General features: G+C 35.2%; 1 protein-coding gene across 6 annotated transcripts in view; it reads left to right on the forward strand.

The window, feature by feature from the left end:
* APPL1 (adaptor protein, phosphotyrosine interacting with PH domain and leucine zipper 1) overlaps positions 1-19,783 on the forward strand; it is a 56,773-nt gene that overhangs the window by 20,293 nt on the left and 16,697 nt on the right. For 2 of the 6 annotated variants that reach the window (XM_042979205.1, XM_042979204.1), the window contains exons 11-22: positions 331-519; positions 2,899-2,941; positions 4,200-4,256; positions 6,765-6,856; positions 7,634-7,816; positions 9,514-9,566; positions 10,139-10,313; positions 10,630-10,666; positions 11,282-11,428; positions 12,009-12,059; positions 12,349-12,438; positions 13,450-13,614. In XM_042979205.1, the coding sequence (XP_042835139.1) occupies positions 331-519; positions 2,899-2,941; positions 4,200-4,256; positions 6,765-6,856; positions 7,634-7,816; positions 9,514-9,566; positions 10,139-10,313; positions 10,630-10,666; positions 11,282-11,428; positions 12,009-12,059; positions 12,349-12,438; positions 13,450-13,596 (1,264 nt within the window). In that variant the 3' untranslated portion in view covers positions 13,597-13,614. Of the gene's footprint in view, positions 1-330; positions 520-2,898; positions 2,942-4,199; positions 4,257-6,764; positions 6,857-7,633; positions 7,817-9,513; positions 9,567-10,138; positions 10,314-10,629; positions 10,667-11,281; positions 11,429-12,008; positions 12,060-12,348; positions 12,439-13,449; positions 13,720-19,783 lie in introns of those variants that run through there. The other 4 variants (XM_042979208.1, XM_042979206.1, XM_042979203.1 and 1 more) reach the window with 3 other exon arrangements.

Genomic DNA, 19,783 nt, shown 5'->3' on the forward strand with positions numbered 1-19,783 from the left:
AGGATAAAGCCAGTTAACCTTAGGAACAAAATGAATTCTTTTCTTTTGATTTTTTTTCTCTTGAAAGTTGAACTGTAGTTTATGGAACATCGTTATAACAGTTGCAATTTGATAATTTCTAGCCTTGTTTTGGAAATACACGCACACACGCAAAAGTGGGTTGGCATACATGAATTTATTTTAGAGACTGAAAAACTGCTGTTTGTATTTTCTAGGCACCTTGGTGCCTTTTTGCAAGCTGATTCTTTGTGATGTTTTATCTTGTGTCTGGCTTATGATGAGATTTCAGGTGTGTTGATACTGAAGAGTGAATGTACTTTCTTCATTTAGTAAAACAGGCCTGGTGTCATCTACCTGGGACAGACAGTTTTACTTCACGCAGGGTGGAAACTTAATGAGTCAGGCACGTGGGGATGTAGCAGGAGGCCTCGCCATGGACATAGACAACTGTTCGGTAATGGCTGTTGACTGTGAAGACAGGCGGTACTGTTTTCAGATCACTTCCTTTGATGGAAAAAAGTTAGTATTTTTTCCTACTATTAATAAAATCTGTAATCTTTTGAACTACTGAAATGCATGATAATTCCTTGTCATTCAGACATTTTATAGCTATTTTAGGCTTATTACATATTAAGATCATTTTCTTTTTAATCATGTAGAAATGATTTGAATTTTCCTTTCTGACTAGGTTAAATGACTTTGTCAAAACAAGGTCATATGGTAAAAACCTGTGATTTCATGTTAAGATACTGTTCACTGAAAATTCTGCATGGTATGGGGAAGGCAGCACAAGTTAGTGGAAAGAGCCCTAACCTTGGGGTCAGAAAGTTCAAATTTGAAATCTGCTACTTACCATGTGGTCTTAGACAAGTTATATAGCCTTTCTGAGCTCCATTTTTTTTTTTTTTTTTTACATGTGAAATGAGGGTGGGGTGGTCATAATCCCTACTTTGTAAATTGCTATGAAGAATAGAAATCTAACATAATGTAATGTGCCTAATGTGTAGTAAGTGCAAATACCAATGTCATTTTACTTATTTTTTATTAAAAAAATTTTTTTTATGTTTATTTATTTTTGAGAGAGAGACAGAGTATGAGTGGGGGAAGGGCAGAGAAAGAGGGAGACACAGAATCTGAAGCAGGCTCCAGGCTCTGAGTTGTCAGCACAGAGCCCTACGCGGGGCTCAGACTCAGAAATCATGAGATAATGACCTGAGCCAAAGTTAGATGCTTAACCAACTGAGCTACCCAGGCGCCCCACTAATGTCATTGTTAAATGTTATGTATTTCTGATTAAGTTAATGATTTAGTCCATTAATGTTTATGTGCAATTTTTAAAACTTCTGTTACCTTTGCAATGAGAACCCATAGACTAGCTTTTAGAATAAATTTTTGAAAAACAGAAAAATATAACAAAAGGAATATTGAAAAAAGCTATAATCTCACTAACTAGAAACAAGAATTAACTTTTTGGTCTGTTGCCTTACAGTTTTTACTCTAACTACATTTGTTTATAAGTTTATTTATTTTGAGAGGGGGGAGGGGCAGAGAGAGAGAAACCCAGTCTCTGCGCTGAGAGTGCAGAGCCATAAACCATGAGATCGTGACCTGAGCCAAAGTCAAAGGAGTCAGACACTTAACCGATTGAGCCACCCAGGTGCCCCTCTAATACATTTTTAAAAAAACACTTGAGGAAATACTGTGTGTGTGTGTGTGTGTGTATACACACACACACTTTGGATCTACAGCTGCTTATTAAAAACATTTCACGGGGCGCCTGGGTGGCGCAGTCGGTTAAGCGTCCGACTTCAGCCAGGTCACGATCTCGCGGTCCGTGAGTTCGAGCCCCGCGTCGGGCTCTGGGCTGATGGCTCGGAGCCTGTTTCCGATTCTGTGTCTCCCTCTCTCTCTGCCCCTCCCTTGTTCATGCTCTGTCTCTCTCTGTCCCAAAAATAAATAAAAAAACGTTGAAAAAAAAAAACAAAAAACAAAAAAAAACATTTCACAATGGCTGCATTATAATCTATCTAAGGATGTAAACCATAATCTAAAATTTTTCCTAATGATGTTTAAATTATCTGTAGCTTTTTTCTACTTAATTAAAATACTGTTTTTTGATGTTTCTTACTATTCAGATGCAGCTTCTGAATTTTCAGTCATTTTTTCTCTATGTTAAGATGCTATGGTTCACTGTCTTTTATCAAATGGTGGTTTAATTTCATATTCCTTCTTTAAACATGTAATGAATGTCAGTTACTGTGTCATTTATCATGCTGGATGTTGGGAGTCCCTGTGTTCATTTGTCAGAATTACCAAATTGTTAGTATGTTACTACAAGTACTTACTTTTTTGTTTTTTCATTTTATTGCTAATAATGCTTTACATGATTTCCCATTTCACATTCCTAGTGTGATTCAAAATTAGTAATTATTTTTTTCTCTAACTTAGTAACATTTATAGAAAAGCTAAACATCCCAATGTTAGTGATTAATATATTGAAAATTTTACTTAACTATATTTATGGAGAAATAATAACTAAGTATAATTGGTGTTTTCTATTAGGATTACTGATTTATATTTGAAATATATAGGATATGTCAGAAAGTTGAAGTGCATCGTCTTATTTGCAATGTTCTTTTGTTATAGGTTGTCTTCTGAAAAACAGCACCTGTTTCTTTTTTGGTTATGTTTTGGCACAGATAGCCAAAGTCAAAGTTGTTAAAATATGAGTACAGATGCCCCTGGTGGTCTCCTTTTCCTAAGATATTGATTGGTTGTGTGTTTTGGGTTTTTAAAGTTTTGATACTGATTGGTTTTATATGTACTTTGAAAGATAAAACATTTTCTCAGATCAATTTTTTTTAAGTTAAGGGTCAAACTTCTTTCTTTTTTTTACAGATCTTCAATTTTGCAAGCAGAAAGTAAAAAAGACCACGAAGAGGTAAAATTTTATCTAGTTAATTTCTTCAGCAACGTCTCAAGATATCTCAGCAACTAAATATTAAGATAGAAATTTGGAAAATCCTAGTTAATTAAAAAATTTTTTAAAATAAAATCTGTTGTCCCCAAGCAACATTCTTAAGTTTCACACACAATTTTAAAGCTAGACCTATAAGGGGAGACGTTAGAAATCGTTGCTGTCTGTCTTTTTAAAGGCACGACTTCAGAAATGACCTTGTGACTATTGCTTTCTGGCAAGTTAGTAGTATCATGAGGTGACAGTTTAATTTATTCTCTTCTCTCACCAACTTTCTGAGACCGTATTTGCTGCATTAAGAACATAGTGGCAACAGATGTAGCATGGCAGGAAGCAAGTAAAGCTTAAAATGAAAGACAGAAAAACAAAAATTTGGGAGTGTCTGTTCTTCCTCACGAGTCTTTTATTTTTGGCTCCGTTTTTACTTCTAGTGCACCAAATATGGAAGGTAAGTTACCACCAAGAACTGACACTTCAAAAACTTTGTCTTGAGAAATACTCTTCGATGAAAGTATACTATACTTGATTTTGAGCCATTTTATCTGGTATTATAACTGTGTTGGTAGAAGACAAGGTTAGAAATTACATAGAGATCTATTTTTATTTACCTCTTATGCAAAAGAGTAGGTATTAAAACTTGCTTTTGGTTTGTGAGGAACACAGACCTGTGTCTGCTCTCTGCAGGGTTTACCACACAGAATATTAGTTTAATGAGGCTCATCATGGACTGAAATCCTCGAGAGTGAAGTGGAAAATATGGAAGAGAGAGCATTTTCTATGTTAATTAGTTATAAATCTGAAGAAGGGAAGTATGTAAAATGCATTCGCTGGGAATATATTTAGCCCTTTACTTTTTTGCATTAGTGTTAATCATGATATCTGAATCCAGACTCTCTTATTTGGTGGAGGTTATGAAGGGAAGTGATATAAAAAGACAAATACAGGCTACTAAATTATAACTTAACATTATTGCTATATTTTTATTCCCTTGTATGAAGTTAATTTGGGCTTTAAAAATAATAAATCTATTCACTGTTCTGTTACACACAGACTATACTTGTATACACTATGTATATACTATGTATATAGGAAAATACTGTTTTTGTGAGAAAGATTATGTGTTACATCTTATGAAACTTCAATGAGATATTGAACATTCTCGTTTAGAAGAGAAGCATTGTAGGAAAAAAGTCTTATTTTTCTTTTTCTTTTTCTCTTGCAGTGGATCTGTACAATAAATAACATATCCAAACAAATATATTTAAGTGAAAATCCAGAGGTAATGTTTTTATTTATGATATCCAGATCTGGCAAAATTGAATACTTCTGTGGCTTACATGGCTTTTATTAATTATGTCTTAATCTCTCAAATTCTGTAATCTTGATTTGCCCTTGAATGGGTAGCTTTAACGTATCCATATGTGAGCATCTGGTCTTCTTAGATAAATTATTTCAAATGTAATGGAAATCTGTCAGCTAACAAATATTTACTGGGTATCAATGCTGGATTTAGCCTTGGGCTGAGCACCATGGATAAGGATACAGATGAATAAGAATAAGCTAGGGCTCTGCCCTCCAGGGGCCTCTGTGTATGGGAATACAAACATAACATTTAAGTAACATTTCATATAAAATAGTATATAATTGAAAGTATAGTAATGACTAGAAGCTTAAGATTTGAAAATGTTAAGATCAAATATGGACTTTAATTTTAGAGAAAACTGTGGAGATGATAGACTCCCGAGCTGGCCAAGATTTGTCCATATTTTGAGGATAAGAGAAGAAATTGCAGACGTGAGAATAAAAACAAAAACACAAAGGCAGAAACGGTGTGTTTCTGAAACCAGTAGTATAATTGGAGTTCAAGTTTCTTGTTGGAGAATAATTGAAAGCTGAAATGTGCATACAAATCACCTGGGGATCTTGTTAAAATACATATTATATCTAGGGTTCGGGTATTCAGCCTGAACTCTGTTTTGCCACATACACTCTGAGTAGCAAGGGTATCAAGCCAGATGAACTTCCATGTAGGTGCAATCCAGATATACAGGCAGAACCCAGAGAACTGTGGAAGGAAACAAGTGGGTCCATACTACAGTGTAGTTGGGAAAAGACTTGGTTTAGGACAGGAGCTGTGTGTCCTCTGCCAGTCTTGGTGGGCCCAGTTGTGCTGTGAACCTGGCTGCCTCCAGGACACCGCAAGGCTATGCAGTACTGATAATTTGAGTTGAGGCAGAACAGGGCTGATTTCTTTAGGAAGCCCTCACTTTTTTAAGTCTTAAACTGTTGTTGGATAATAGTTGACTAGACAGGGGTGTCTGGGAACATGTAGGAGACCATTACAATAATAAAGGGATGAGCTCGGGGTCTGGACACCCTGGTAACTAAGAGAAGAGAGAAGAAATGATACATTGTAGAAACAGGTAAAAAGACATTGACTAGAGTAGTTACTAACTGACCAATATAAAGGATGAAGGAGATGAATTAAAGATGATTTGCAGGTTTTAAGCTCAAGTGAATGGAAGAACAATTTGAAGAGTTCTGTTTTTATCATAATGGCTTTGAAATGCCACCAAGACACCTAGGACTTAGATTCCTGGGAACAAGTTTTGAATAAAGAAACAATATCTCATGATCTCCAAAATATTAGTAACTTCTATTAGTTGTATAATAATTTTATGAGCCTAATCTGAGAAAATTAGTGCTAATTGTAGAGAAGCCTTTTGCTTGTAGTAATTAGATCTGTTGCCAGTCTAGCTTTTCCTTTCTGTTATGCTACTTGGGAGCAACAAAAAATTAAAATGGAAGTTGGATGATCTGTTAATACCTAGGGAATACGTGGTGAATACAGTGTTTGCATTTGAATAATTCAGGGTTATCTTACTTTCCCACAAGTTATCAGAACTCTAAATTTTAAGTAGTATTTTCCAGATTATCCAGAATTACTTTATCTGTGTTTAATGAGAGGAGAAATTCTGATCAACTTGTAGCATTGTCGTGATATTTTTGCTAACTATAAGACACAGAAATGCAAAAATGTTAAGTGACGATGGGGTTCCTGGGTGGCTGGGTCGGTTAAGCATTTGCCTTCCGCTCGGATCATGATCTCACGGTTCGTGGGTTCAAGCCCCACTTCGGGCTCTCTGTTGTCAGTGCAGAGTCTGCTTTGGATCCTCTGTCCCCCTCTTTCTGCCTGAATAAGTAAACTTAAAAAATTTTTTTAAATGTTACATGATATTTTTTCTAATGCAAATACTATTTTATGTAGCCAGTGTTTGAAATATGAAGTTTAAAAATATTTCTTATAGGAAGCTTTCTTTCACATTTTGGTCCAAAAATGATAACTTCATCAGTTAATAAATATGTAGATGTTTCTGAGCGTAAATATATTTTGGAAGATCATGAAAACACTCAGCTGTATAGTTATGAAAAATTTTAATAGTTTTGATATTTTGTGCTTGTTTCCTACTCTTAAATTTATTTATTTAGCAAATGTGTTGAGTACCCATATACTAGATGCTGTATTAGGTCTAACAATACAAACCTTAGTCTAGAAAATCTGGTAGTTAAATATTTAAAGACCTAGGTCTGTAAGAAGTAAGAGGAAGCTTATTATGTTATAAAGTTAATTATGTGTCTTAATATTAAGATGGAATGTGGAACTACTTTAGTAACTCCAATTTGCATTTTAAGTGTTACTCAAGAGCATTCTGACAATTCAGAGTTCTGTTCAAACTTTTGGTTTTCTTGCTTTACTAATTCTAGTCCTTTTTAAAAAACAAAATAGGAAATTGCTGCACGAGTAAATCAGTCAGCTTTGGAAGCGGTCACTCCTTCCCCATCTTTCCAGCAGAGGCATGAAAGTCTGCGCCCGGCAGGGTGAGTTACCAGACTTTTGGTTATTTAAAACTGTATGGGCTATTGGGGCGCCTGGGTGGCTCAGTCAGTTAGGTGTCCAACTCTTGGTTGGCTCAGATCATGATCTCACAGTTCATGAGATGAAGCCCTACACTGTGCTCTGTACTGACAGTGTGCAGCCTGCTTGCTATTCTCGCTCTCCCTCTTTCTCTCTCTCTCTCTCTCCCTCCCTCCTCCCCTGCTCACCCGCTCGTTCTCTCTCAAAAATAAGTAAACTTCAAAAAAAAAGTCTTAAAACTATATGGGCTATTGAAAGTGTTAGCAAAACACTTTGATTTTAGTAGTGCTACTTACGTTAGTACGAAATATCCCCCCCAGACATAGAAAGTGTATTTTCAAATTGGTAAATTTACCAGCAAGAATGCTAAATAAAAAAGATTCCAAATTTTCCTAGTGTTTATCTCTAGAGTGAGGTCATTTATGTTTTTGAATTTAGTCATTGGAAAGAAAGAAGTCTGTTATTAAATAAGTAGCTGTGATTGTATTTATTGAAATTTGTTCTGTTCCTCTTACTGACATAAAATTGTATTTTCTGGGCACCTGGGTGGCTCAGTCAGTTAAGTGTCTGACTTTTGATCTCAGCTTGGGTTTTGATCCCAGAGTTGTGAGTTCGGGCCCCATGTTGGGCTCTGTTGGGTATGAAGCCTACTTAAAAAAAAAAAAGTTTCTCATAGTTTGTATTTAATTTCCAAAAAAGAAAACTAAATGCAATGCCTTCTGGTTTTCTTCTGTGCTTAGACAATCTCGGCCACCGACAGCTCGAACCAGCAGCTCAGGATCCTTGGGATCTGAGTCCACAAATTTGGCTGCCCTCTCTCTAGATTCTCTTGTTGCCCCAGACACTCCAATACAGTTTGACATCATTTCTCCTGTGTGTGAAGATCAGCCTGGCCAGGCAAAAGCCTTTGGCCAGGGAGGCAGGTGGGTGATGGCATCACAGTGATACGGTTCTATGGTCTATAAGGTTTATGATTCCATTTTTACACAGTGTGTCTCACATATATATATCAGCTGTGTTGTACTTTCTAATTTTGGTAGTTGAGAAAGAATCATGTAGGTTTTTCTCTTTGTTTTCTGCCTCAAATAAGTGAAGGCAATTCAGTTTAAGAGAATTTTGTATTTTTTTTGAGATTACTTAATTTTGAATTATTTATCTGCTTCTGGTATTTGCTCTTAAAATTGCAGAAGAAAGCTAACAGTCCATTCTTTAGGTCACGACAATATTTCAGAAATTCTTGAGGGGCGCCTGGGTGGGCTCAATCGATTAAGTGCCCGACTTCAGCTAAGGTCATAGTCTTGTGGTTTGGGTCCCACGTTGGTCTCTCTGCTGTGAGCACAGAGCTTGCTTCGGATCCTCTGTCTCCCTCTCCCTCTGTGCCTCCCCCAACTCTCTCTCTTTCTCTCTCAAAAAATAAAAATAAACATTAAAAAAAAAAAGGAAAAATATCATCTTGAGTCAGCGTAAGAAATCTCCTGGGGCACCTGGGTGGCTCAGTTGGTTAAGTGTCCGACTTCGGCTCAGGTCATGATCTCACAGTCCATGAGTTCGAGCCCTATGTTGGGCTCTGTGCTGACAGCTCAGAGCCTGGAGCCTGTTTCAGATTCTGTGTCTCCCTCTCTCTCTGCCCCTCCCCCACTCATGCTCTGTCTCTCTCTCAAAAATAAAAATAAACATTAAAAAAAAAATCTCCAGGAAGGCACTAAATTCATGTTATGAATCATTAATAAATCATCTTTTGTTTATATAATGAGAAATATCAAATCTGTTAAAAAAATTTGTTTTTGGCTCTGGGATGAAGGAAATGTGACTTAAGGCAAATTTATTTAAGTAGGTTGGACACCTCATACATTGATTTGGATATACATGGCTATGACCAAGAAAAAATTTTTGTTTGATCATAGAAATCTACTTAGGATTTGGTAGAATAGGTCAGACATGTATTATGGAGATCAATTTCATGTTATCTTAATGCCAATGTTATTTAAAACAACTTAGCTCTCTGTTTGTTTATAAAACCTATTTTCAGTTGTACTTTTCTTCCTTCATTGTGGGTGTGCCAAGAACCAAGCACCCTTAGGGGAAGTAGCTTCATCCCTACTTAGCTTTTCTTCTTGCATTCCATTACATATGCCTTCAGAAATACAGGTTTAAAATTTAAAAATGTTCAAGTTAGCATAGTTAACTTGCAACATGTAATAAAGGACCTAAAAAGAGGTTTTTAAAATCCCAGGAAATCCTTGGCATTTTTCTTAGGTAGCTAAAATTGAAGCTAAATCGGCTGTTCCTTTCCCCCTTTATTTGAATTCAAGGTTTTCACAACATGGTTTATTAGGATGTTGGGGTGTGTGTATGTCTGTCTATAGTTCATCCACATCTTCTAGAATGCAGCAGCTTTGAGTTCAGCCTGCTAAGTGTGAAGGTAGAGGCCTTTGTCAGAGGAAGGTGGTCATCAGTAGTGTACCTTGACAGGATCGGGCATTTTAGAGCTTTATAAAAAAATGTGTGTACAAGTTTTTGTGACTCTTAGTTTTTAACTCCAGTTTCAATGATTGAGGTTTCTTCCATATGGCTCATGGTAACTGACCATTGGTTCATAAATTTTTTAAAAACTTTTCAGGCGCACAAATCCATTTGGAGAATCTGGAGGAGGTACAAAATCTGAAACTGAAGGTAAAACAGATGTGCAGTATTCTTATATCTTAAAAATTCTCTGGTAAACTGTGTGAAGGATTTGTTTTTATTTATTCTGATGTATGCTGTTTTAATGGTACATTTACTTCATAGCTTTCTTTTTGCTCATAGTACACTCAAAGCAACAGAACTTAATCAGGCTTAAAGATTTCATTAAAATTCTAGAATATCATACTTTTGACCTCGTAGTCAAATTCTCAATGCAGAAGCTGTCCTTTAAGTTTTTCCTAGCAGTTCATGTTTTCTTCTGCTAACTGGAGCATGACTTTTTTTTCTTTTTGCAGTAACTATTTATTTTGATACATTTCAAGCTTACAGCAAAGGTATAAGAATAGTACAAGAACCACCTATTGTTGAAGCAGAACCTTTTGCTGTTTGAATTTGAGACCTTAATTTTCTTATAACATGAACACTGTAGTTAGGAGTAATTTGTAAATACTTCTACTAGGTTGTATTTTTTACTACAAAATCTAAAAGGTGACAGTGTGTTTTATTCTTAGGAAGAGATATGTGGAATTTAGAAATATATAATGTATCTTGTTCTTTTGTAGATTCTATTCTTCATCAGTTATTTATTGTCCGATTCCTTGGTTCCATGGAGGTGAAATCAGATGACAATCCAGATGTTGTTTATGAAACAATGCGGCAAATTTTAGCTGCCCGGGCCATCCATAACATCTTTCGTATGACAGAGTCACATTTATTAGTCACTTGTGATTGTTTAAAGTAAGTAATGACCTTCCCCTTAAAAAACTGTGCAAAAAATGGGGCACCTGGGTGGCTCAGTCGGTTAAGCATCCGACTTCAGCTCAGGTCATGCTCTCGCTGTTTGTGAGTTTGAGTTCTGCGTCGGGCTCTGTGCTGACAGCTCGGAGTCTGGAACCTGCTTTGGGTTCTGTGTCTCCCTCTTTCTCTGCCCCTCCCCTGCTTGTGCTCTGTCTCTCTCTGTCTCTCAAAAATGAATAAATGTAAAAAAAAAAAAAACTGCACGAAAAGTTTAATTTCAGCCTAATTAAAATGTTTTCCAAAATTTTAATTATAGGTTAATTGATCCACAGACACAAGTTACAAGGCTCACGGTGAGTTCGGCATGTTTAAAGCTTTATTGGAAATCCTTCTGTGCACATACACATGTGTATCTTTATAATAATTCTGAACCTATATATTGAAATATGGTAGTAATTATGATTGGCTAAGTTATAATTAAGCTGATGGTGGACATCTTCCCCTATAAAGTTATAATTGAACATTCCATGCAACTTAAAGAATTGTGCAATCTGCTGTGATACTTAGGTTTTCTTAGGGTATGATATATGCTGCCTGGTTAAGGGATAAACACAGGAGGAATTAAAAGGTGAACATGATTGAGTTTATAGTTATCTAGGTTGAAATAGTTGCAAGTATATGCTCTTATTTAATCATTTAATAATATAGAACATTTTTTTAATTCTATTTGTTATTGTAAAATGTGTAAATGACTAATAAATTCAGCATTCAACAACCTCTTATTCTGCCTGGTAATCCAAACCAAATATGACATTTTTGTTCTTGGATTGCCACGTTGTTAAAAAAAAAAAAATTGGCTCTAATGTTCTGTTTATGATATAACTTAGTAATTGAGTTTGTTATATATAAGAGTGCAGTTGTAAGTGTTTGAAAAATCTCATGTTTGCTTCTGATGTTTTCTTTGGCAGTTTCCATTACCCAGTGTAGTTTTGTATGCTACACACCAGGAAAATAAAAGGCTTTTTGGATTTGTTCTTCGGACATCAGGGGGCAGAAGTGAAAGTAATCTGTCATCAGTCTGCTACATATTTGAATCAAACAATGAGGGGGAAAAGGTATACATGGCCTTTCAAAATGTGTTTAGGTTGTGAAATATATATCATAGTCAAAGTTCTTAGTAAGATTTCTGGAAAAAAACTCCCAAAGTTGGCCTGCTTCAGCACAGTTGTTTGACCAAAGCCTGTTGCTCTGAAGGTATCTGAGCCGATATGTTGGGCCTTCTGACTTACAGACCTGTGTCTTCCCTGGCCATTGAGGGCTAGTGCAGTCTTCTGGCCTCATTCCCTTACTCGGGGACTGCAGTATATTCCCGCAATCAGCTTTTTCCAGATGTCTTCAGCTTAGAACAGCATCTGCATCTGCTTAGTTCTCTGCAAACCTTAGCATCTCAGTAATGAATTTGAGATAACCGGAAGGTGGGTGTGTGAAAGAGGAGAGATGCAGCAGTGGAAACTCAGACTCTGAAGAAAATACACAGGTGCTTCGTTTGGGGACTGAAACATTCTTAAATCAGGTTTTGTCTGAAGCAGTGTGTTATAATGAGTTGTAAATCTAGTTGCACCAGCCATTTGGATACTTGAAATTATTACTTTGAATGAGAACTGGCTGAGTTTTTCCTGTTTTTTCCCCTTTTAGATTTGTGATTCTGTTGGACTGGCAAAACAGATAGCTTTGCATGCAGAACTGGTAAGAATCTAAGATACTTATTAATTATCCAAGAATGTTATCTAAAGTAATATAAGATCTTTCATATTAGCAAGTAAATAAAATGATTTTGCTGTGTAAGGTTATCAGTGGATACTATTGCTGATGCAGTATTTAGAATTTGGATAAATGACTAAGAATGTATATTTTTAGTGTGCTTTCATGTAAATATAAAAATATGAAAAGGTTACAAAGGCCATATGAATTGAAAAGTCTAAAATTTAAAGTTGTTTCATATTTAATTCATTAGTTGTACTTATCTGTGTTTTAGGATCGTAGGGCATCAGAAAAACAAAAGGAAATAGAGAGGGTAAAAGAGAAACAACAGAAAGAACTCAGTAAACAAAAACAAATCGAAAAGGTATGTAGTCCTAGTATCTAGATCTTTTTTGATGTAATGTTTATGAAGTTTCCTTAATTCAGCACTGTGACTTCCAGGTTGGAATTTCCAAATGAAATTCTGTTTCTGCTTCCTCAGCCACTTCATAATCAGATGATTCATAGTGCAGCAGAAAAGGAAGACATCTGTTTTCTGATAGGATGTTTACGTTATAGTTACCGATGTGTCGTCGACTTGCTGTTTAGCAAACGTACCAGAACTTATATTTCCATATTCCAGCGAAGTTTGTTGCTATCAAAGCAGGTCTTTTGAGAGGCTGTGTGTATATAGACTTAACTGCCATTGCTGGAAGCTGTATTGGCCTCCAGGAATGAACATATATTTATGTAAATATTTAATGTTACCAGCAGTGTCAAATCATTGTCCATCCAACAGGATAATTTTAAGTTAGGCAAGTTTCAGAGCAAAATCTGGAGAATGCATTAGATGGTGATACATGAGATTGTCAGACCCAGATATGGGTGGTGGCAGTAGCAACAGAAAAGAGAAATTTGCGGGATACTTAATGAGCAAGATCAGCAGGAATTGGGAATTGATTGGACTTATGGACAAAGGAGAGGGACGTGATGATGACACTGAAGTTGAGGCTTCCTTGCTAGGTTAGGCTGAGGAGGGCAACGGCTGATTTAGCAAGGTAAGTTGGACAGAGAGGTGGAAGGGAAGGGCTGTGGAGTGATCCATTGTGAGCCTTTTCGTGTGGTATGTAGTGAAAGATAACGATGGTCTGAATGTTGTTAGCCATAGAAATGGAGAAGAGGGAAATGTTGGCTTTTACAGGATTTCTAAAATGGTGCCAAATTTCACTTTGGTGTTGCACTGGTTGTGTGTAGTCTTTGTTTTCAGTAAGTTGCCAGAATTATGCATACATGTTCATGACAGAAAGATTGAGCAGCTCTCAAGTACATATTTTAAATGCATAGTTTTGCATTTGATTGCAAACAAACTTAGTTTCTTTTCTGTCTTTTCTACTAGGACTTAGAAGAACAAAGTCGGTTGATAGCTGCTTCCAGTAGACCAAACCAAGCCAGTAGTGAGGGGCAGTTTGTTGTCCTTAGCAGTAGCCAGTCAGAAGAGAGTGATTTGGGAGAAGAAGGAAAGAAAAGAGAGTCAGAAGCATGAACTTATCCTTGCTTTTTGGTTGGTATTACCCCCCTTGGAATTTATTGACGGTTTCTGTGGTGAAATGGCACAAGGTAACAACTTTGTCGATATACCAAGGAGACTAAAGTTTATATTTACCTGTTTTAACTTCATTTTTTAAAATAAGATTGACCTTGACCACTTAGGTATGCACTGTTTTTTTTTTTTTTTCCTTAAAAACGATATACTATGCAGTAACATCAAATTCCACATGTCTAAAAGAAACCTGTTCATCTCCTTGAAGTAGATTGCTGAGGAATTAACACTTGTTCAAGCCTTTTTTCCTTCAAATTTTGAACTTCTTGCGTTGTAATTGGCTGTGACCATAAGAAACCATTATTCTTCAGCTTCAGATATTCATGGATATGCTTCCTCTTCTCGTTAGGAACATTTTTGCTGGCAGTGAGGAAGCTTTCAACTGAATCGGTTCAAAACCTTTATACAGAGAATTCTACAAGTTTGCAAATATTTTAACTATTAAATGTGCAATAGAACTTTTATAAAGTAATTAGAAAAAAGATTTTAGGCTTAAGGTTTCAAACTGTGGCAGGTGGTACTGTGATTTCAGGGCACTTTCTGGGATTGCTCACATTTCTCTGATGTATGACACCTGATGCCAGTGGGAAAGAAGCTTAAGTGTCTTCAGTTCAGGATTGATACAGCCCTTGGCATTTAATTATCTTATTCTTAGTTCTCAGGTTGGAACTTGAATTATTGCTGCAGAGCAGTAATGGTTAAAATAAGATTTTGGAATTTATTAAAAGGGATTTTTTTTGTTCAAGTACATTTTAGATTAGGACTTAAAATGTAAAGATATTGTTACAGGATAATACATCATATTTTCTGCATTGCGTGAAATAGTTTTTATTGAAAATCAAGTGACATTTCAAAAGAAATTCTATAACGGTTGTTGCCTGCTTAAAGTAAAAATGCCCAGAGTTTAGTTTAGAAAATGTAATCTTTTAAATTTCAGACTGATATGCACAGTATTTTCATAATTCCATGTTTTGATAAAATACTGATCACCACTTTATATCCACAAAGGCAAATAACTAATATATGAGAATAGAATAATTTGCACTAGTTATTGTACATACTTCTACTCTTCAAATGTGTAAAAGGTCTAATTCTATGAAATATTGAAAGGAAATTGAATGTTCGGTATAAGAGAGTTGACCAAGGAAGGATTTTAGCCTAGTGCCAAGGTTAAATGATACTTCCCTGCTGCCTCCCTCTATGTCAAAACTTGATTTTTTTTCTTTACTCAGATTTTTAACATTGCTGATAGAAATTATGTTCCTTTGTTTCACGTGTAAAACTATATAGAGACAGGTTAATTATATTGAGTAAAATAGTCACATAACTAAAATTTTCAAGAGATTTGCCAGCCACTAAGACTAATTTTACAAGGGGAAAAGCCCTTTGTTCTTTGATATAGTCGTGTTAGTCCTGAATTTAGAAGCAGCATCTGTTTTAGCTCTCACAATATAGTGTGGCTGTTTCACATGGTGTGCACCCTGTTTTCTGTGGAATGGAATAATTATACATAGGATCATGATAGTCTTTTTATCCATGTGCCAAATGGGAATAATGATTACTTGATAATCATTATTTTGAAGCCTTATGTTACCAAAACAGATAGTAAAAAAGTAGAAATTTACAGAATACTTTCTGAAGACAGTTGATTTTGTGCTTGCTAAATGGGAATGCTTTCTTGATAGTTTGTGTGTCATTCCTTTGGTAGAAGTCAAAATTTCTGTTGTCAGCACTTGATTTAGCCATGGTAGGTCTGGCTTTTAACCCTTCTGAGAATTAGTAAACTCTCTGTTTCATTAAGTCTTTTGTTTATACTATTCAGTTGTTGCCTCGCTTGGTTCAGATGAAACTTGTCACCCTACAAGGAAGGTGGTTAGCATTAGGGGCAGTTTTACGAGGCTGGCGCTTTGCACGGTAACTAAGTGCTGCCCTTTGTTAGTACTCTGGGTCAAAGTGAAGGCTAAAGTTAAAGGCACTGTCAGACTTAGGTAGTTCCTTTTAAGTCATGTTTTGATAGGAATTTCCTTAATAATACACCTATGTCCACAGATCAGACCAAAGAGCATTCCAACACCAAATCGAAGTTATTATGTGGGATTAACAATTTTAGATATTTCAACTTTTGTTCCATTGCTCTAGAACTATGTGAACTATTCCATACTACAGATATTTAAGCATCAATTTTAAGAAACTTTCCTTTTTGTTTGATGAAGGCTGCCCATGGGTTTCTGCATAATGTTAAAGCTGATCTTGGTCTGTTACCCTTTGAAATCCCTTCTGGCTCTTGGATGCTTTGGTGGTGATTGAATTAGAATTTGGGATAGCTTTCTCAGATTCATACTTATGTTTGATGGTTTTTAGAAATTAACAAAACTGATTCTTTAAAAGAAAAGAAACTAAGTCTACCTAATTCAGCTATGCATTCTGCTACCTATACAAACAGTACTTTTATAACTATGGTAATGAAATCAGTAGACAGGAAACTAAGTATTGCTTCTCCCTTTCAAAATTTTAAAAACTTGCTAACAAGGGACTGGACAAAGTTCCCAAGGCCAGTCTTGTTTTTGCTATTTCTACAATGACTAGTATGTGTTTAATTTCAAAAGAATTCTCAGGCTCTAGGGGTGGTAAAATGACGTTACCTTTATGCTTGGGAAAAGGGGAGTAGGGTATGTGTAACACATTACATAACATATAATCCTGTGTGGTAAAGGCATCTGACGTTAATTTTGAGTTACATGTAGGAGCTACAAATATTTAAGATTTGAATCTTATTATAAATGCTGATAGATCCCAAGATCCCATGTATTGCAAAACCTTCTGCTACCTGAATTAATTAATAAAATGAAAATACTAACATTGGTTTTGACAACGACCTCCTAGCATTCAAACTGTACTTAAAATATTCAAACACACTGATTGTAGCAAGCAAGGCTTTCATTTTATTTTTTAGCAAGTTTGACTTACTCTTCTTTCATGAGATTTTGTTCTACATTAATGACACACATTGAAACTGGAACTATACGACACTTTTAAACTAGTCTCTTGTGGCTTGTACTCATGTAATTTACTTCAGTTAATATGAGAACTGGGGATTAAGTTATAACTAATGTGCAAAACTGCTTTGTATATTTGGTGATTTTGTAATGTTAAGTGAATTGGTTAATTCTTATCTCACTGATACTATTAATCATGCATATATACAATTAAAAATCATGCTACATTTCCTTTTAGAATTGAATTTGAAGAACTCAATTTTTATGTAATGGTGGTATACGTGTGGGGTGGAGAGCTTATTTTTTGTCAAAGTAGGTATTCTCTGACAAGGCTTCAGGAACTATGCTGTTAGAAGATTTTTAAAGTATAATAAAGTCCATGATTTTTGTATAGTCTTTTTTGTATGAGGTATTTGATATATACTCAATTTTATTTCTCTAACTCCAAATGATGCTTATGAAACAAATGGACTTTTTCTTAATATGTTATGACACTACAGTTACACATCTAGGCCCATTGCAATTCCATAATAGCTAAAACGAAAAAAAGCGGTCACTTACTGGGACATAACACTAATTCATCACTAGTGACTTCTTTCCTTTAGAAAAATAGATGTTTCAGGAATTACCCCTAGACATGTTACAGACAACATATACCTGCTATATTCAAAGAAACAATTTAAAGGCACAGGATACTGTGTACACCAGGTTAAGTGAGCTTGATGTGTAATTTTAATACTAATGCATATTCATCCCATGTGCTCTTTATACTTTCCTATAGCACTTACCAAGTTCTTTTCTTCCATTGGGAGTATCTGTTTTAATTCGTTTTGAGTTATATAAAATGTATATACTTTTAGAAGGTCCAGGAAGTAGATAAAACTAACTTTAGAATTATGTATCTATGTGCATGTATATCGTAAATATATTTGTATATTGACATATCTATAATCCGCTACTCACTTAAAACAGACACCACAATTTGATTAAAAAAATAAAAATTCATGCCAGCTAATTTTGCAAGTTTGAATGTGAAAATCATATCATTAAAAGTAACTTTAAGTCTGTGCTTACTGAATGTATAGCCATGAATCTCCACATCAGAAAGAAATTCTCTAACTTCAGTTTCCCTGAGATGACTATATTATGCAAAAAAAAAAGTATACTAACACTAAACATACAAATAACAAGGCTGTAGTTGACTGGGCCTGTGGTGAAAATGAACATCATCCTACCCATCACTCTTTTCTTGTTGATGTGCTATCGAAATGCTACACAGGTGTGGCTGAATGCATGTCTCTTCACTTTCCTCACTTTCCAAGTACAGAAACCTGTACTTACCTTCACAGAATATACAGAAATAAAAATTTAACCTACATTCTATAACTGCTTTTATCACGTTTCTAAGAAGGAGGTTTACAGCAGTATAGGTCTATGTCAAGAAGCAAGAAAAATCTCAAAACAGCCTAACCTTACACCTAAAGGAGTTAAAGAACAAAACAAAGCAGCAGAAGGAAGGAAATAATAAAGATTAGACCAGAAATAAATGAATTGGAACAAAAACTAGATCACTGAAACCAGGAGCTGGTTCTTCTTTGAAAAGATCAACAAAATTGATAAACCTCTAGCCAGACTCATTAAAAAAAATAATTAAAATAAAATCAAAGAGAAGAAATAACCAATACCACAGAAATACAATTGTAAGAATATTATAAAAAATTATATGCTGATAAATTAGAAAACCTAGGAGAAATAAATTCCTAGAAACATAATTTTACATAAAGCAGGAAGAAATAGAAAATTTGAACAGACCAATTACCAGCAAAGAAATTGCGTAATAACAACTTCCAACAAACAAAAGTCCAGGACCAGATGGCTCCACAGGTGAATTCTACCAAACGTTTGAGAGTTAATATCTACTCTAATCAAACTATTCCAAAAAATAGAAGAGAAAGGAAAACTTGCCAATTCATTCTATGAGGTCAGTATCACACTGATACCAAAACCAGATAAAAGACACCACCAAAAAAGTGAACTATGGGCCAGTATCTCTGATGAACATAGATGCAGAAATCCTCAACAAAATACTAGCATACAGAACCCAACAATACATTAAAAAAATCGTCATAATCAAGTGGGATTTATTCCTAGGATGCAAGCGTGGTTCAATATTCACAAATCAATCAACATGATACATTGGTAAGAAAGGATAAAAGTCATATCATCTCAATAGATGCAGAAAAAGCATTTGACAAAGTATGACATCCATTCATGATAAAAAAAAAAAAAACCCTCTACAAAGTAGGTCTAGAGGAAACATACCTCAACATAATAAAGGCCAAATATGAAAAATCCACAGTGAACTTCACATTCAGTGGGAAAAAACCAAGAGCTTTTCCCCAAGGTCAGGAACAAGACAATGATGTACAGTGTCCCCACTTCTATTCAACATAGTACTAAAGTCCTAGCCACAGCACTTAGACAACAAAAAGAAATAAAAGGCATCCAAATTGGTAAAGAAGAAGTAAAACGTTCACTATTTGCAGATATATATAGAAAACCCTAAAGACTCCAGCAAAAGACTACTAGAACTGATAAATGAATTTAGTAAAGTCGCAGGAAGCAAAATCAACGTACAGAAATCTGTTGCATTCCTATGTGCTAATAATGAAGCAACAGTAAGTGAAATTAAAAGAAAAAGAGGCAAAGAAACATACTCTTAACTATAGACAACAAACTGATGGTTACCAGAGGGGATTTGGGTGCAGGGATGGGTTAAATAGGTGATGGGGATTAAGGAGTGCACTTGTGATGAGCATTGGGTTTGGCAGTGTTGAATCACTAAATCCTACATGTGAAACTAATATTACACTATATGTTAACTAACTGGAATTTTAATAAAAGCTTTTTAAAAATCCTCCCATTTGTAATTGCACCAAAAATAACAAACTATTTAGATACAAACTTAACCAAAGAGACGAAAGACCTGTACTCTGAAAACTATAAAACACTGATGAGAGAAATTGAGGATGACACAAAGAAATGGAAAGACATACCATGCTCATGGATTGGAAGAACAAATATTGTTAAAATCTCTATACTACCTAAAGCAATCTACAGATTTAATGCAACTG

Source organism: Panthera tigris, chromosome A2, assembly GCF_018350195.1.
Source record: "Panthera tigris isolate Pti1 chromosome A2, P.tigris_Pti1_mat1.1, whole genome shotgun sequence".
NCBI classification, from domain to species: Eukaryota; Metazoa; Chordata; class Mammalia; order Carnivora; family Felidae; genus Panthera; species Panthera tigris.